The following is a 16829-nucleotide window of genomic DNA, read 5'->3' on the forward strand; positions in this document are numbered from 1 at the left end:
CCCGATCCCAACTCAATGAGGTTCCTTGCTGTTGGTACTCGGAGTCCCCGCGGCGTCTCCCAGGCGCGGCACGGAAGACAAAAAGGACGACGCCATGCATGGGGACAGTGTGCGCGGCAGATTGGAGTGGATGTAGAGGCTCGGTAAGCTGGAGCTGTTGGTGAGGTCGGTGTTGGTTCCCACCTGGGCAGAAGAATGCGGCCGAGTGAGGCCCAGCAGGTGGTGCGTCGCCTCTGATATGCCCCGTCACGTTGTCAGCTTTTTATTTACCCTGGTGCTTTCCCAATTCATCCACTTTACATTACGCGAGCCATCAGACGGTCAACCTCGCATCAGGTCCCTCGACCTCACCCAAACAACCTTGACCTCCTCACCCCTCTTTCCCTTCCCTCGCACCCCCTCCACTCTTGGGTTTCCCTCGGCGCCTCTGTGGGTCTTGTGAACGGCAACGGCTGGCTCCCTCGTCTGCTTCGAGGTTCCTGCACCCACCACCCACCCGCCGCCGTCCCTTTCTGCGCGCCAGCTCCGCATCTTGTTCTGCTCCCGTCGCCCACTGCACACGACGAGCCCTGCGATCGCTGCGCCATGGGCGACGCCAACACCGCCGTCCACTCCACCGCGCGCCAACCCTCGCCGCAGTCCGACCTCTCCATCCTGTCGCACATTACTGGCCCCGAAGCCGTGTCCTCCATTGATGCTTCCCTAGCGCCCTCGTCCACCCCGGACACGAGTCAGGCAGACACGTCGAGCGTCAACTCGGACGCGCCCAAGGCGAATAATGAGCAATCCGCCCTCCAGCGCCGCCAAAGCACCAGGACACGTGCCGTCGTCGCGACATACAATGACAAAGAGTTGGCCGGCACGCGTCTACACACGCCGCGGAAATACCTCAAGGGCGCTGCAGCCTCCTCCAAACCGCAAAGCCCCGCCAGCCTCCACCCGCCTCCTACGACCCCGGCAGCCGTCGAGTCCGCCGATAATGGCGGGCAGCTAGGGAACGATGCAGTTGAGACTGAAACCGTCGAGACCACTACAATCGAGATTGAGGAGCGAAAGGAGACTTCAGCGCCAACGCCGGAATCGGAAGAGCCCGAACTGGCCGCACAGCGTCGAGCGAGCAGTCGGCGTCGGGCGACCATCGCAACGTACAATGACAAGGAGAATGCTGGAACACGCATACACACGCCGACCAAATACATTGATGGCACATACATTCGCAAATCGTTGTCAGATGGCCTGCCTGGTCAGACACCTTTGGCTGGGTCCGAGTCGGTGGGCAGATCGAGCTCAACCAAAAGGCCGCAAAGCAGCTTGCGCAAATCATACACTGCGGACCAATTGGAGCAGGACTCTGTGGGTGATGTGCTAGGCAAAAACAGTCCTGCGTCTGGTCAGAGGGACCCGAAGCGCGCTGCGGGCAAAGGCAGTCAAGGCCCCAGAGCCATTTTCCTGGCCTCCTCGAAGCGCAAAAACGCAGCTTCGAGGAAGCACGTTGGCGAAGGGCACGGCGACTCTGATGACTCCGACAGCGACATTTCCTTCGCCAGAGTCAAATCTTCCACCAAGAAGAGCCCGGTCAAGAGGGGTTCGGCGCACGGAAAACGTCCTGTCAAGCGCCAGAGAATCATCGAACCATCCCCTGAAACCGACCTGGACTCGGCTCGCATCACTGAAATCAAGGAAGGGCCTTGGCGAAAGCCGTGGCTCAACGCTGGCAAATTTCACAACACTGGCCAAGACGATTTCGTTGGAAGGTTGAGCGCAGTCATTGGCCACAAGCCCAAAAAGGCTACCGAGGCCGATCGCGAGCAGCAGAACCCACTTTTTCCCATGCCCATGTTTTCCATGGCCGAGAAGCTTGACCTATACCCCAAAAAGAAGTTGCCGGAACACAAACGTCCCTTCGAACCATTCCAACTACCTTTCGAGGTATTCAGCCCACTGCCAAGGGAGATCAAGGTCAAGGATTGGCGCGATTTGAAGAGGAGTGAGTCTTGTACTTTCCAAGGAATTGACCAGTACTAATGGTGTTGTAGATGAGTACAAGGGCGAAGATGCTCAAGAAACACGCGCCAGGGCCAAGGAGCAAAGAAAACAGGCCCGTCAGATGGAAGCCTCCAAGTGCAACTGCATCGACAAGTGTGACCGCGACAACTGTTTCAATGCTGTCCTGTTCTTCGAATGCGATGACAGTAGTTGTAACGTTGGGCGCCATTGCGGAAACCGCCAGTTCACCGACCTTCGCAAGCGACAGCAAGATGATCGTGGGTTGTGGCACAATAAGTACAACATTGGGGTTGAAGTCATGGAAACCCCGAACCGCGGACATGGCGTGCGTGCCATGCGCACATTCAACAAAGACCAGATTGTGATTGAGTACATTGGCGAGATCATCACTCAGCAAGAGAGTGACCGGCGTGTGAGAGAAGTGTACAAGGATCACAAGGTATGTCCCATATGTTTGCGCATTCCTTGGATGCTAATACCTGGAAGTGTTTTTATTTGATGAACTTTTACGACAAGCTCATCATAGATGGCTTTCGTGGCAACATTGCCCGCTTTGTCAACCATTCATGCAACCCCAACTGCCGCATGGAAAAGTGGACGGTCAACGGAGAAGTAAGAATGGCACTCTTTGCGGACCGCTACATCATGACTGGGGAGGAGTTGACATGGCACTACAACTTTGAGTGAGTACCCTTTTCGATGACCCTTGAACCAATATCAGTGCCTAACAGAAGCTACCAGATCGTATGGCCAAGAGCAGCCGTGCTATTGTGGCAGTGTCAACTGTGCGGGTGTCATCGGTCGTCAAGTGCGCAACAAGCCTGTCAAGGAGATGAGAGAGCCACCCTCTGGCAACAAACGCAAAGTCGCCCGGTCACCGGTCAAACCGAACAAAAAGCCCAAATTGACGACAATTGCGGCCGCCGCCTCATCGACGGTTAAGAACATTTACTCCAAGACCAAGTCAAGCGTTGGCGGTCTCTTGGGAGCTGCTGAAGATACTCCTGCTCCCCCGAAGAAAAATCAGGAGAAGGATGGCCGAGCCGAAAGGGCAGCGAGGAGGTCACTTGCTATCCAGCAGGCGGAAGATGATGAAGATGATGACGACGACGAAGAAGAAGAAGAGGAAGACGAGGAGGAAGAGGAAGAGTCTTCGGATGATATGCGCACTACCAGGGCCCGCGCTGCGCGACGGCCGTCGACCGCAAGTCCTCAGAAGAAGAGTCCGGCCAAAAGGGTTGTCAGCAAGAGCACGACCAGGGTCACAGAACTGACAAGATCTTCGTCCCGCCGCAAGTCGAGCACGAGGGTCTCACGCACTCAAGAAGCCAAGGAAATCCCCGAGACGCCGCAACAGGAGACACCTGAACCACTCGACACACCGACTCCTGCCGATACAGCACCTGTCGCTGAAAATCCCGCTGCCATTCTGCCAGAGCTTCCATTTCCCAAGCCTCAGACGCCCTTTGCGCCGGCCTCGTCGTTGAGAAAGAGCAGCAGCTTCAACTCCGAAGCTCCTGCTTCAGCCCCCTTCGGGTTGAAGCAAACGACTATCTCTTTCATCGGCAACGCTTTCGGATGGACGAGGGAAAATCCCAAGCCAGAGCCGGCGACCAAGGTCTTGAAGAAGAAGTCCTCCCAGGACTTGGCCGCCAAGGCAGGCGGGAAGAAGGGGAACAGGCGGAACGTCTAGTCAGGCCTCTAATTGTTGCCCACAAACCAAACTGACTGGCTTTGCGTGTTTCCAGAGGTCATGCCAGCGAAACGGGAGCTGGCAGTTATACCCACTGCTCAATCAGTCTGAACTCGGGGCAGCGATCGAAATGCGTCCCATGCTATCTACTTGCTCTCTACCTATCGGATGTTATTGCCTGCATGTCTTCCACCACCACTGGGTCCAACGACGAGGTCCATCCATCCCCCGCGACTGTTTTTCGCGGCATTTTCGGCCTGGTCTCACCTCAGCTTTTTTCTTCCCGGTGCTACTACATTACAGCTTTTTAGATGCGTACGGTGTTTGTTTTTTCCTTTCCTTCTCGGTCCTGTCACCATCCAGCCTGCCCCACGCATGCGCCTTGCCGTCAAATGCTCGCCTTCGCGACCCTGGAACCCACCCTGCCTGGCCGATACTCGATGACAACATCAGCGGATGGACAGAGGGAGAGATTGAGGAGGTGGACGAGCGGGAGGACGGGGGTCGTCGCTGGGTAGTGGAATTGCATCTTTCCTTGTTTTCCTTCCTTGTCTAGGTAGGTAGTCACTGGCGTCCAGGCGGAGGAGGGATCGGCGGCATGTTTGTAGAGCTGGTGGCAGCGACGACGACGATGCGTTCGTTGGCTGGGAGGGATGGAGGGACAGAGGGACAGAGGGCGGGCGGGCGGGGCTGCTGCGCGTGGCGTAATGCGAGGACATGTGGTACTACTGCACGGGCGTTCTGCTTTCTCGATCGAGGTACGAATAATTGATGTTTTTGTTTCGGCTGTGGGATCGCCTTTACTTGGCTACGCGCACGTGTTCATCTCGTGGAAAGCCGAAGGAAGCTGACGACGACCGACAGGACGCAAGACAGGCTGGCTCAACTGTCGACTCAAGAAGATGGGCTTCACGCAAACTAAACTGCACTCACTCACTGGACGACTTCTTTCCGGGCCGCCGGGATTGAACTAAGATTATGGAACCACTGGGTCCTGCTGTGCTCTGTCTGATGCGACCCCAAGTAAGATGCGACAAACAGTCACAGACCGCTATACTATGTACTTGCACGCGCGCGACGCAGCCGATGCATCTCTTTTCTCTCTCCCTCCCCATATCCCTACAGCAACCAGCCAACCCATCTGCACCTGTCTGTCTAAGAGCCGCTCTCCCTCTCCTAAAAAACTTGGCAAAGTAAAGTGACGCCACCGCAACGGCAGGACGTGATGATGATCGTTGAGCAACGAATCAGTCGACGAGCAGAAGGAAAGGAAGCAAAGAAAGAAGCTACCGTACAGAAGGCACTAGACGTGCCAGCCACAGCACCATCAGGATGCAAACGACGAACAAGAAGAAGAAGAAGAAGAAGGGGAAGAAGGGCAAGAAGAGCGAGGGGAAAATTTGGACGAGAAAAAAAAAGCGAGCATGTGTACAAAAAGAAGTTCCTGCGAACGTAATGTTCTAAAGGCGCAGCTCCAGACGAGAGAAAGGGAAGAAAACGCGGTGAAAAGAGACACCAAATTAATGCCAAACCGTCAACTCTCTCTCCGTCTCAGTTGGTGGTGGCCGATGTGCCCGTGGTCAATTCCTGCCGCTGGGCACCGCTGTCACGACGAACGCTCACATCTCGCATTTCGACGCCGCCATTCTTGTCGTCTTGTCTGTACTTCTCGGCCTCCTTCCTCTTGCGGTCCCCGAATCGCTGGTCGCCTTCCTCGTAACGTTTCTTAAACGCCAGATAAGTTGGGCCACGAGGACGACACAAGACCGCGCAGATGTTGTGCCAGAACGTCTTTTGGGTAAATGGGCGGTGACGGTCCTTTTTCAAGAATTTGTGGCTGTTGAGGTACTCGCGAGTCGTCTCGCCGCGCCACATGAGCATCAGGTGATATCCCCACAAACTGGCTGGGTACCAAGACACGAGGATGCCATAGACCATCATGGCAAAGGGGACGCGGAATTTGGAGATGGCGTCGCCAAAAGTACGGTCCGGCTCTTGTTTTTGCCAGACTAGGAGGTGCGCGAGAGAAGCCCCAAAGAGCATGAATCCCAGAAGCGTGCCGGCACTGACAAAGACGAAAAAGTACCGGTAATTTCGGCGTCCCACGCAGTTGTTGAGCCAAACGCAATGGTGGTCCTGTGTTTCGATACAATTGTCACACATGCGACAGTGGTGGGCGCGCGGCGGACGCCAAATGTTGCAAGACTTGCAGTACTTGGTAGGGACTTCCATGGCAGATGTCGACGGGCTGGCGGATGTCACCATGATCCATTCAGTGGTCGGGGGCCCAACAGCGAGGGGGTCTTCGGAGGGATCAGGAGGAGGGAACGGGTGGAGGTTGCGCGGTAGAATCTGCGAGCACGTCAGACTTTGTTTCTTTGGTGAGTCAAGGGCATACTTACGCCGGGATCAGAAACCGAGGCATGGACGAAGGAAGAGACGGTGATTAAAAACAAATAAGCAAACACAATGGGTATCGATGGAGAAACGTGAAGCCAAAGCCAAGGGGCTCTGCAGAAAGATTAGTCTCGAGCAGCGGGACAGTGTACATGTACTTACGAGAAGATGAAGAAAAGTACAGATGGGGCAATGGCAAGCAGAGCCGTTGCGATGCTGATCGGACGAGCTCTTGTGTTCAAAAGTCTACCTCCGAAGCAGAAGACGGTGTTCCCGGTAAAGTACTCATAGTTTCTGCCGAGGCGCAGTGACTTGTTGCTCTTTGATCCAGTCGACGCCGTGGCATTTCCACGCGATGGTCCTAGTTTGGGAGACGAGGCTGCCGATGATAGTTTTTCATGGCCTTGGCCTTGGGGCCTCACGGATCCAGAATTGTTGTTTCTTCCTCCAAGCATGAAGCTTGAGCGGAAACTGGAGCTACGCGGCGATCTTTGGTGGGCGCTCTGTTCGGGGTTCGACCTATTGGTGCGGGTGAGATCTAGCTGTGCAGGGGCCTTTGGGTGTTGAAGAGGAGTTATGCTCTCTCCATCGCGGCTGCGGAGCGTGTTCGGATTTGTAGATGCAGCGGTTCCTGCTTCCTGGTCCTTGAGGAATTCATGGTCGCTGAACTCGGTTCCTCGAGAAGGGGGCGGGCGGATTTCCATGCCCAGCTCATTAAACTCCGACTCTTGCGGTGCTTGGCTCGAGGTCAAGCTGTTGCGATATGATACATTTCTGACATCGCTCTGCCCGTCATGGGAAAGAGACGTGCGTCCCACAATCGAAGATGGCCGTTGTCCGCGTTGACCTTGGAGCCTCTGTGCGCTCATGGGATGGAAAAAGGCAGATGGCTGGATTCCCGACACATGCGACCTGCTCTGAGACGTGGGCGGTCGATTACTACCACTCCTCGCGCTTTCCGACGTACTTCCAGGTTGTTGCGAAGCGCGGCCTCGCGAGGGAGGAGGACGTGACCATGCCGATGCTCTGCGGTTTCCGTTGGTTGACATGGACGAAGGCCGCGACGGGGGTAGACCTGGCTCGCCCGGTGGACCGGTCATGCCTTGGATGCGCGAACGCGCGCTCCCCGGCCGCTCGTCGCCATCTTCAGAAGCAATGTCGGTCATGCGGGAGGATATTATGCTGGGAGCGCCATTGTTGCCGGAGGGCACCTCGAGAGGCGTCGGGAAGGTGTTGGAGGAGCCGGTGGTTGGCCGGGCACCCGAAGTGGCCATGGGGGGCGCTCAGGACGGGTTCGGGGGTTGAAGTTGTTTGGTAGTTGTAGAAGATTTGGCGTGCGCGCGGTGCGGTGGAGGCGTCGGGTGAGAGAGGCGTCGAAGGGAGTGAGGTCAGCGCATGCATGACCTGGAGTCGAAGGGAACCGGAGAGGGCGGTGGAGCGTGCGGTGGAGCGGAAAAGAGGGTTAAACAGGGCCGGTCGAGGCACACAAGGAGAGATGGTGGATGCGGAGGGAGCGCGGGTGCCTTGAGGCAGAGTCAAAGAGGGAACGACGTTCTAGAGGAACGACATGACGGTGATGCAGAGAGTTTTTGCAGGGAATGAACGAAGGGAGGGAGCGACGGGAGAGAGAGCAGAGAGCAGAGTGCAGAGTGCAGAGTGCAGAGTGCAGGCAGAGTGACGGGGCGGGAGGGTGCGTCAACCACTACCTGTATTCGGTTGGATTGGCTGGACCCGGCAACCAATTATTGTGATTACCCCAATACACCGCGCACAGACCAATGGGCGACGACTTTTCCATTCCTTTGTAATTCCGCTCCGCCTAGTGGCTCCGCTGCGTTCCGTTCCGCCCTCATGTGATTTTTCTTGCCAAGGCCCGACTTCCGCCCGCCGCCCCCCGCCGCTCCCGCCGCGCCGCCGGCAACTCGACCGAACCTACCTGTACGTCGCCATCGCCTGAGAGTCTTCAACCTCCACCATCCTTAGCCGTTTGCACCAACGAACGTCCCGCCCGCACCATGTCCTTCGTCGCCCGCTCCGGTTTCCGCGCCCTCCGCGCCTCCCCTCGCGTCTCGCCCGTCCAGCGCCGTTTCGCATCAGATGTCGCCGACAAGGACGCCAGCAAGGATGCGCTGAGGAAGGCCGGCAAGAAGGATCCTGAGCTCTACGTACGCCGCCACTCCTCAATGCCGTGCGCACATGCCCACCAAACTGACTCGGCAATCTAGGTTCTCTGGACCATCATGGCCGGCGCCTTTGGCCTCGTTGGCTACTACTTTTGTGCGTTCATTCCCGCCCGCGTCGAATCCTGTCACGCTCCCTCTGCCCCGACTCCAGCTGACGTCTGCCCACTCGATCTAGCCCGCAAGCCTACTTCCTCCACCTCTGAGAACCCCGTCGCCAAGGTCCCGGGCTCTGAGCCCTGGAACTCTGGCAGCCAGGGCAAGTACCAATACCACCCTGGCGGAGACACCACCCAGGCTCCCCGCGAGGCTCCTTCGGCCCTGAACACCGTCATTATCCCCAACGTCAACCTCCCCAAGGTAAGAAAACATATTTTCTTAGGGCCGGACAGTGATCTTTTGGTCTCGTGGAGAAGCTGGCGTCGCAAAGACCCCTGGCGCTGGGCGCACGTTGGAAAGATTGCTAATACGCGTTGCAGGAGCTTCACGAGAAGTACAACAAGTGGGGCAAGGACGGCTACTAGAATGTACACCACTTGGAAATTTAGCGAAGGAGAGGGGGATTTTGATGAGGAGCCACCCTACCTATGTACAGAGCATGGTCCAAGTTCTTTTCCCGTGCGGAGTAGACTTGAATTTGAGAAGTCTTGCTGATTTGCTTATGCTGCTCCAAATCATTCTTGCCCAGTGCAATTTCATCCGTCAGAAGAGGCTTTCGCCGCAAGGCCAAGATTGCAAAGTAGAAACGACGACAAAGACCCATTTCAACACCTGTTCATGCCCATTCATTCCCCATCCCTAGCAAAAAGATCAGAAAGAAGCGGTGCAACTGCAACGCCACTCCCGTAGCCACCTCAAAACACCATGGTCGACACATTGTATCAGAAAATAAAAGTATCCCTTCCTTCCTCAATCGCACGTGAGTATTTCTCGATCCGCACAGGCGTCCTCTCCCACAAGTCCAGGTTCACCCTCTGCGCCCTCTCCGGACGTCCATCCAAAAGCTCAGCGGCGCTGGCCCGAACAAACGCAACTTTCTCCATGTCCTTGATGAAATCGACCCAACTGGAGACGACTTGAATTCTTCTCGGCGTCGGGTCCAACGGCGTCCAGGACTCCAGTAGCACGACATGGTACGCTTGGAACTTGGCCAGAGTGCCCATGTGGCTAGCGATGAACCTCACGAGCGGGGCTTTCTCGACCGGGAAGAACTTGAGGCGCAAGCGCTTCAGACGTGGCAGTTTCTGGTCGGTCCCGGCGGTGGCTTCGGCCAGCGTTCGGAAAACCACGGGCGGGCCGGGGGCGCGCGGACGCTTTGATCCGGCGATGGTGAGGTCTTCGAGCATTGGGATGGCCTTGACGAAGGTGGGAAGCGCGTCATAGCAGCCTCGGTCGCGGTCCATTGAGGTGTTGAGCGAGATTGAAAGGGAGACGAGGCTTGCAAAGTTCTGCTGCAGCAAGGGACCAGCGCGAGCCATGACGGCTAGTGAATCGAGTTTGAGTAGACCATCGCTCCAGCCTCTGAGGTCTGATGATTTGATTTCAATGGCCCGCAGCTGGTTGGGTGTGACGAGGAGGTGCAGGAAGATGTGCACAACTTGGTCCGAGGCCTCTTCGTGCTGCGCGTACCAGTCCTTGCTGCGCCTCTTCCAGTGGACGTTGCTATCTGCGCGCTTCACAGTCAGAGTTTCAAGATTGGGCAACGAGCTGAAGTAGTCGCGAAGCGTGTCGTAGATTCCGGAATGTTTGCTTGTGTGGTCTGCTGGGTTCAGAACAAGCCAGAGATGCTTGATAGATTGGCAGATGCGCGGTTGAGTAACCAAGCGAGAGTAGCGTCGAACCCCGACGTCGGACACATCTATCGTCAACCTGGAGAGCCATGTTTTGGCACAGTGGCTCCACGTAGCTTCGCGCAGAAGGTGACAGCAGGATCTCAGCGCAAAAGCATCTTGCCTCTCCAGGTTCGCGACAATCAAGTCGATGAGCTCGTTGGAAAGGTCGAGAAGATGCGTCATGTTGGTTCAGTCTCAACCTGACGCGTGCAACCAAATTTGGCACATGAATGCGCGTTCAGACAGTTAGTTTGTTGACCGAAGAAGGAAGGTGGACGGTGTTGTGTTGGAGGCTCCGGCTGGTGCTAGTGGCACATTGCGGCATCGGCGGAAGTGCCGGTCCGTCCGAGCGGGTAAGGCTGAGGCAAGGAAGCCAACCAAGCTCCTCAACGACAACCGAACAACCTTTTTCCTGACAGGTGCCGCAGTTCCTACATGTAGCTTGATCCATCCTTCCCAACTCGCTTATCTCGGGAGATATTCCTTCGCGACAGGCTGATTCCCCACGACCGCGCTATGAAGCAGCCAGAATCCTCTCTATTCTTTCAAAGCAAAGCTGTCGTTCAAGCTCCCGCTTTGTGACTCTATTCAAAAATCCTAGCTATGCTGTTCCTACGATGCTTACTTACAAGCCCATGGTGACCATGCTACCAGTCTTCTGAGACCAAAACTTCACGTCATCAGCGCACGACATACCCCGCCCCATCGCCGTCCCAAAGAGGAAATTCAGCCGTCCACCTAACAGTTGCGCCATCTCTCGCCTTTTTGAATCATGCCACCAGCACACATTAACCAAACCCATTCTCACCCAATCTCCCTCTTCCCAAAATGGCGTCCACAATGACAGGGCCCCAGACCGGCGGCTGCCTCTGCGGAAACATCAAATACCAGATCCAACCCGCCGCCGAACCCGTCTACAGCGTCATCTGCCACTGCGATAATTGCAAGCGGGCCACGGGAACGCATTACCTCTGCAACACCATTTTTCAGAAAGATGTATGTACCTTCGAGCTCCCTGCAAGCTACCTACTGCGTTGGACGGTCCGGCCCCTAACTTGCCCAAGCACTTCTCCTTGACATCAGGTGCGCCCAAGACATATCGCGACGGCGCCACCGACTCAGGCACGCCCCTGTACCGCCACTTCTGCGGCGACTGCGGCAGCGGTCTTTTCATCACGACACCGCTGGTCGATGGCATTGTGTCCATTCTCAGCGGGACGTTGGACCGGGCTGCCGTCAATTGGAAGCCGAACAAAGGTGCGGAAGAAACCATCTCTTCTCTTCATCTTGATTTGAATTCGGTCTTTGGGGCATCCCTGATTATGCTTGTTTGGCTGACTGGTGAGTGTAGAGCAGTATATCGAGGACAAGTCGCACTGGCTGCCGGATTTTGAGTTGATTGAAAAGGAGGGCGTCCAGTTGAGACATGCAAAGGGCCCGAGCCTAGACAAACTCAAGCCTGCTGAGTGATTCACGTGGTTGAAAGCATGAAAGCAGCTCAGAAGCTTTCGTGGAAGACACCTGGCACAATATCAGTAGGCCTCAAAAGCGCGTGCCATCTGTATACGAACATAAAAACGGCGCATTGGTGCAGCCGACCAAAGCCGAGTTGATTCAAAGCACTATCCCATCTATTCAAAAAACTCCATGCGCTCTCTGGATATCCCCCTTGCCCATGCATGCAGTAAAAACGTCTTCAGAAAGAAAAGAAAAATGCAAAAGTCTACTTCCAAACGATGCAACCTTTCGCCAGACATGCTCATCAAAGTACGAATGCTGGTCAAATATGTGCATCAATCATCCTCTCGCAACAAAAAGATCTTACACTTGCTCTGTTCGTGCCTCGCCTCTGGTCATTCGATTCGTCGAAATGGCCAAGCTGCCAGAGTCTTTTCAAACGCTTAAAGTTGCCCTGCTCGCGAGATTGTGGACGACGTGCGAGTCTTGAGGCAAAAGCGCATTGGTTGGTGCTTCAAATCGGAATGCGAAGTGTGTCCAACATAGCCGTGACAACTTCATCCTCCATCTTTGAAGAAGTCACCCGGTCACCTCGACTTCCATCCTTCATGAGCTCTTGTTGATGCGGCGACATGGTTCAGCCTCGACTTGAGCCGAACCTAGTCTTCATGCAAGTGGAGATTGGCGTGAGCAGACACAGTTGGCAATCAAATCTGGCTCTTTTGTTTGATTTCGATCCGGCCTTCTGGTTTCACATTAATTGCTGTATCTTTGGCAGAGCCAAGGTCATGCGTGGGTGGTAAATGTGGAGAAGCGATATCATCATGCGGTCCGACGTCGTCATGAAGCTTTGCCCTCTCTGCTGAATTTTTTTCCTGAGTTGTTCCCTTCTCCTTAGATGCGGGTTCTTCTTTGGCTTTGTCCTTAGGCGGGGCGACGTCTTTGGTCTTGTCCTGAGGTGGAATTTCGTCCTTTGGCTTGTCCTTTGTAAGAGTTTCGCCTTTTGGCTTGTCCTTTGTGGGAGCTTCATCTTTTGGCTTGTCCTTGACGATAGCTTCATCTTTTGGCTTGTCCTTGGTAAGAGCTTCGTCGCTCGGCTTGTCCTTGGCGACAGCTTCATCCTTGAGCTTTTCCTTGGCGAGAGCGTCGTCCTTGGATTTCTCCTTGGCAGGTTTCTCATCCTTCACATCCTTCACAGGTGTCTTGTCGGCCGCTGGCTTGTCCTTCGACGCTGGTCCATCTTTGGGTTTGTCCTTTTGAGGTGCCTTGTCTGCGTCCTTGGCTTTATCCAACTGCTTGTCTTTCACCTTGGCTTTGGCATACTTTTCTGGAGAAATATAAATGTCCCACTTGAACGGATGGAACAATCCTGGAGGGACGCAGGTATCCTGTTTGAGGAAGTCGGACCAAAGAAGCTGTGCGTAGTGATGATATCCTTCTCGAGGCCACCACCAAGACAGCTTCTCCAACACCTTGTGAGGAGCGCCCTCCCAGTTGTAGACGCTGTCGGCACCACCTCCAAGATTCTGTGGTCCGCCAGAATTGAAGAGCCAATCGAGCATGGAGTCGTCTTCAGTGCCGTTGTAGTACAGTGGATGTTTTGCATGCACTGCTTTAAATCCTTTGCGGAACGCAATGGTCTCCATGGTTGCTTCAGACGCCATCCAAAACCCATATTGCTGCTGCAAAACGTGGACCTCGTGCAGCAAACGCTTGGAAGTCCGAGTCATGGCAACGGGAGCAGCGAAATGAGGCAGCTTCTTTTGCTTGGTATGGTACGGATCGTTGTGCACCATGCCCCTGAAAAGCCAAAAGTTTGTGTTACGAACATCGACAATCGGCGCAAGCGTGATGAGGTCTGCTTCCTCCCCGACTCCCCATTTGTATCCATGCGCGCGAATTTCGGCCGCACGATCGTCGTTCAAAAGAGTCTCGTTCATGAGCGACCACAAGTCTCGCCAGGAGCCCATGAGGCTCGGAATGTACCACGCCGAGTTCATCTGTTGCAGGTAGAGCCGGGGTTGCTCTCGCGCCCACGAGGCGATGCGCTCGAGATTCTGGAGGTGTGGGGACGAGCTACGAAAGTCCATTTCGAACTGCCAAAAGTATTCAAAGTCGGCTGCTATGGTCGCGGAGAAGAGCTGGAGCGATTGGTACGCCTGGTGTATGTAGCTGCCAACTGATCAGCCAAGGGTGAAGTGTGTGGAGAGTGGCTACGTACCTGTGTTCTGGTACGGCCGGGTACCAAGCTTTGAGAAGGTTTTCATTCCACAGGTAGGTTATGCTTTGGAACTCTTTGGGCACGCTTTTACGAAGCACGCGATCATAAGCTTTGCGATCCAAGAAAATGCGCTCCTTTGAGTTTTTGACTTGGACCAGAATGAAGACCTCGTACTTGCCTCCAGATTCCAGAGACAACTCGACAATCATCGATCTGATGAAGGCGATGATGTCGCCTGCCCAGTTGAAAGTGTCCGTAGTGCGCAGAACCACAGCTGTCCTGGTCTTGCGCTGTATTTCCAGCTTGGCGCGCAGAGGTTGTTCTTCCTGCGCTGCGCCTGGGTCTGGTAGACGAAAGGTCTTCCGAAGCCCGACATCATGGAGGAGACCATTTTTCCAGGCGCATGAAGACTGCTCTTGTCCCCAGTCTCTATCTTTCCACAAGCCTTGTCCCGCGCCAAAGTAGTCGTCTATCGAGTATCCGTAAGCACGCAGGCGGGTGCTGACATTGTAGCATTTGGTGGTGTCGTCGTCGAGTAAATCTGGAAGACCAAAGAGGTGGCGGATGGCTGGCAGGAAAAAGCAGTGTGAGCCAAGCTGTCCAAGACCAAGGGGAGAGCAACGTACTCTGGGGTTTTTGGTGACCTGGAGTCTTGGCGTAGCGGGCGCGGAGGGAGAGTTGTGGGTCGGAGATGCAGGATGGATACAGCCCGGGTAGCGGCTGCGAGCGTGGGGCGTGTATTCCGCCAAGGAGATAGATGAGGCTAAACAAGAGTGCGACGCTGAGGACCGTGGATGATCGTCGCGCCATGGTGGAGGACGCACGTATCGTAGGACGCGAGAAGAATTCAGGGCGCTGGGCACATGGAACGGGTTTCGAAGTCGAAGACAGGGGGGGCTCGCAGTATCACGGAGAAGGTCTCAAAGACGAGCGCGACATGATTGCGCAATGAGTGCTGTTGCAATAGGTAAGGTAGGGTAGGGGTCTCGCCGGGGCGTCGATGATGTGCGGTGGGTGACGTCCAGTACCTAGTGCCACGGACAGCGCCTGGAAGGCACAGAATCGACACCGGCCCGAGTGTTGAGCACCGCCTCCTCGTCTGGCTTCGCCTCTGCAGCCCAGGCGCGCGCTGACAACCGGAATACAACAAAAACACCACCGCTAAACACACGTCTCTCGATAAAGAAATGGGCGAGAAGACGGCAAAGGCTCAACCCGGATGCTTGCTTCCGCGTCTACTAAAAAAATAAGCTTCTCCACTTCATTCCAGCATTCCCTTGGTCAATTTGGCGGCGATCCTTGCCGGGTTCCTCCCGTTGCACAACCACCTCCGCTCTTGGTCTTCTTCAGGATTCTCGTCATGAGCTTAAGGCATTCCGGTTGGGAGGAGATAGCCCCCAGTCCCTGCCTGATCAAGTCGCGTCATAGGCTGTTGGTCTACCTGTAGTCAGTCTTACTCATGCATGACACGCTCTCAGATGAGTGGACCCTTCACGTTGGCTGCTTACAAAAATCCCAATTTGTCACCCGGTGGATCCGCTCCCAAGATACGGAGGTGCTCATATAAGAACGTGTACGCTCTCGTCGTCTTTCAACCCCGCTTCACTGTTCTTGAAATCTCCAAAAAACGCAGGCATGTCGACCTCTATCGATACATTGATCGGGGCTCCCGATGTAGGAGCTTCAACTCGTCCTCATTCGAAAGTGCCATGATGCTGACTTGATTTGAAAGGGCACAAAGCTATGGGTACGCGCGATCGAATGCTCTTGCAAAAGAAAAAAACACAACAAAAGCTAACATTCTTTTCCGACAGCTTCTGGACTGCGGAAACATGGTGGGGGACGAGGGTTGGTTCAAACGCGGCGGTGGTACTACAACAAAGTCCAACCCGACCAACATTTCAGAACGACGCGTGCTCTCCGTCATCTCTGCATTGATCGAACACCCCACCGAAGGTCTCATACTTTTTGAGACTGGCGGTGGTAAAGAATACCCTTCGGCCTGGGGTGCTCCTTTGAACGACATCTTTGCACAATACGAATACAAGTCCGATCAGGAACTGGACGTGCAGATTGCCAAAACGGGACACAGCATCAAGGACATCAAGGCCGTCGTCATGGGCCACTTGCATCTCGATCATGCCGGCGGTCTGGAGTACTTCAGAGGCACCGATATCCCCATTTACGTTCACGAAAAGGAATTGAAGCACGCGTACTACAGCGTCGCAACCGGATCAGATTTGGGGGTCTACTTGCAAAAGGACCTGCCATTTGATTTGAACTGGTGAGACAGAAAAGGGGCTGGTCAGCGGCTTCACAGACTTGCTGAACACTACCACAGGCAAACTTTCCACGGCGACTTCCTCGAACTCTGTGAAGGCATCACCCTGCGTCACTCTCCCGGCCACACTCCCGGTCTGGTGATCATGCAAGTGAACCTCAAGGAGTCGGGAACCTGGATCTTTACAACCGACCAATATCACGTCCACGAAAATTTCGAGGCTAGCCATCCTCAGGGCTGGCTCGCGCGGGATCACGACGACTGGGTTCGCAGTCACCAGATGATCAAGATGCTGGCCAAGAGGACCAACGCAAGACTAGTGTTCGGACACTGCAAAGACACATTCGACAAGTACGAGCATGCTCCGCACGCCTATCAGTAAATGCGATTGGACGTCTTTTGGAGCCATGGAGTTGAAGTCCACGGAAGCGCTTCCCGTTGGTCAGGATGAGATAAAATGGGTAAAAATCCAAAGCTTCGGTTAGGGTGTTCAATAAGCTCAACAGATCAGCAGCAGTGGATGTCTTTTCCTAGTTGCTTTGCTGCATTGAAGATTTCTGCCGAAGTCGTATTCGGTTCCGACCGAGTTCGTTTCCGTCCCTCATGAGTGAACCCTTGACCCCAGCCAGCCATCCTGGCATCACGCCACGAGTGTTCTGTAGACGGAAGTCGTGGCACGACATTGTCGGTTGCCACGATTCGAGCTTGAAATTCTCCTGTTACTATCACTCAGGGATGGTTAGATACTCCTGAATACTTC

The 16829-nt window shown here is 54.9% G+C and overlaps 7 protein-coding genes across 7 annotated transcripts; 4 read left to right on the forward strand and 3 right to left on the reverse strand.

The window, feature by feature from the left end:
- The first annotated feature begins 290 nt into the window (after positions 1-290).
- J3D65DRAFT_624387 (uncharacterized protein) lies at positions 291-2769 on the forward strand. The gene is made up of 3 exons (XM_066800246.1): positions 291-1987; positions 2037-2446; positions 2494-2769. Exons 1-3 carry the CDS (start codon positions 586-588, stop codon positions 2692-2694), a joined length of 2013 nt encoding a protein of 670 aa, XP_066655253.1. The 5' UTR covers positions 291-585; the 3' UTR covers positions 2695-2769.
- A 2482-nt stretch (positions 2770-5251) lies between these two features.
- On the reverse strand, positions 5252-7263 carry J3D65DRAFT_553077 (palmitoyltransferase erf2; the record flags this gene model as incomplete). The annotated part of the gene is made up of 3 exons (XM_066797110.1): positions 5252-6052; positions 6103-6211; positions 6260-7263. 3 exons carry the CDS (start codon positions 7261-7263, stop codon positions 5252-5254), a joined length of 1914 nt encoding a protein of 637 aa, XP_066655254.1.
- A 703-nt stretch (positions 7264-7966) lies between these two features.
- On the forward strand, positions 7967-8929 carry J3D65DRAFT_624394 (uncharacterized protein). The gene is made up of 4 exons (XM_066800247.1): positions 7967-8262; positions 8323-8374; positions 8456-8637; positions 8757-8929. Exons 1-4 carry the CDS (start codon positions 8113-8115, stop codon positions 8799-8801), a joined length of 429 nt encoding a protein of 142 aa, XP_066655255.1. The 5' UTR covers positions 7967-8112; the 3' UTR covers positions 8802-8929.
- On the reverse strand, positions 8853-10381 carry J3D65DRAFT_624396 (uncharacterized protein). The gene has a single exon (XM_066800248.1). It carries the CDS (start codon positions 10290-10292, stop codon positions 9159-9161), a length of 1134 nt encoding a protein of 377 aa, XP_066655256.1. The 5' UTR covers positions 10293-10381; the 3' UTR covers positions 8853-9158.
- Positions 10382-10496: 115 nt separating this feature from the next.
- J3D65DRAFT_624398 (Mss4-like protein) lies at positions 10497-11836 on the forward strand. Its single transcript, XM_066800249.1, has 3 exons — positions 10497-11105; positions 11174-11366; positions 11461-11836. The coding sequence occupies exons 1-3, from the start codon at positions 10938-10940 to the stop codon at positions 11577-11579; spliced, it is 480 nt and encodes a 159-aa protein (XP_066655257.1). The 5' UTR covers positions 10497-10937; the 3' UTR covers positions 11580-11836.
- A 1311-nt stretch (positions 11837-13147) lies between these two features.
- J3D65DRAFT_534293 (uncharacterized protein) lies at positions 13148-14069 on the reverse strand (the record flags this gene model as incomplete). Its single annotated transcript, XM_066796696.1, has 2 exons — positions 13148-13739; positions 13789-14069. Coding segments are annotated over 2 exons (873 nt in total), but the record flags the coding sequence as incomplete, so codon positions are not given.
- A 1551-nt stretch (positions 14070-15620) lies between these two features.
- J3D65DRAFT_645882 (beta-lactamase-like protein) lies at positions 15621-16451 on the forward strand (the record flags this gene model as incomplete). The annotated part of the gene is made up of 2 exons (XM_066802239.1): positions 15621-16072; positions 16130-16451. The coding sequence occupies 2 exons, from the start codon at positions 15621-15623 to the stop codon at positions 16449-16451; spliced, it is 774 nt and encodes a 257-aa protein (XP_066655259.1).
- Positions 16452-16829: the final 378 nt, after the last annotated feature.

The sequence above is a fragment of the Phyllosticta citribraziliensis genome (genome assembly GCF_038025025.1).
Source record: "Phyllosticta citribraziliensis strain CPC 17464 chromosome Unknown J3D65scaffold_6, whole genome shotgun sequence".
NCBI lineage: Eukaryota > Fungi > Ascomycota > Dothideomycetes > Botryosphaeriales > Phyllostictaceae > Phyllosticta > Phyllosticta citribraziliensis.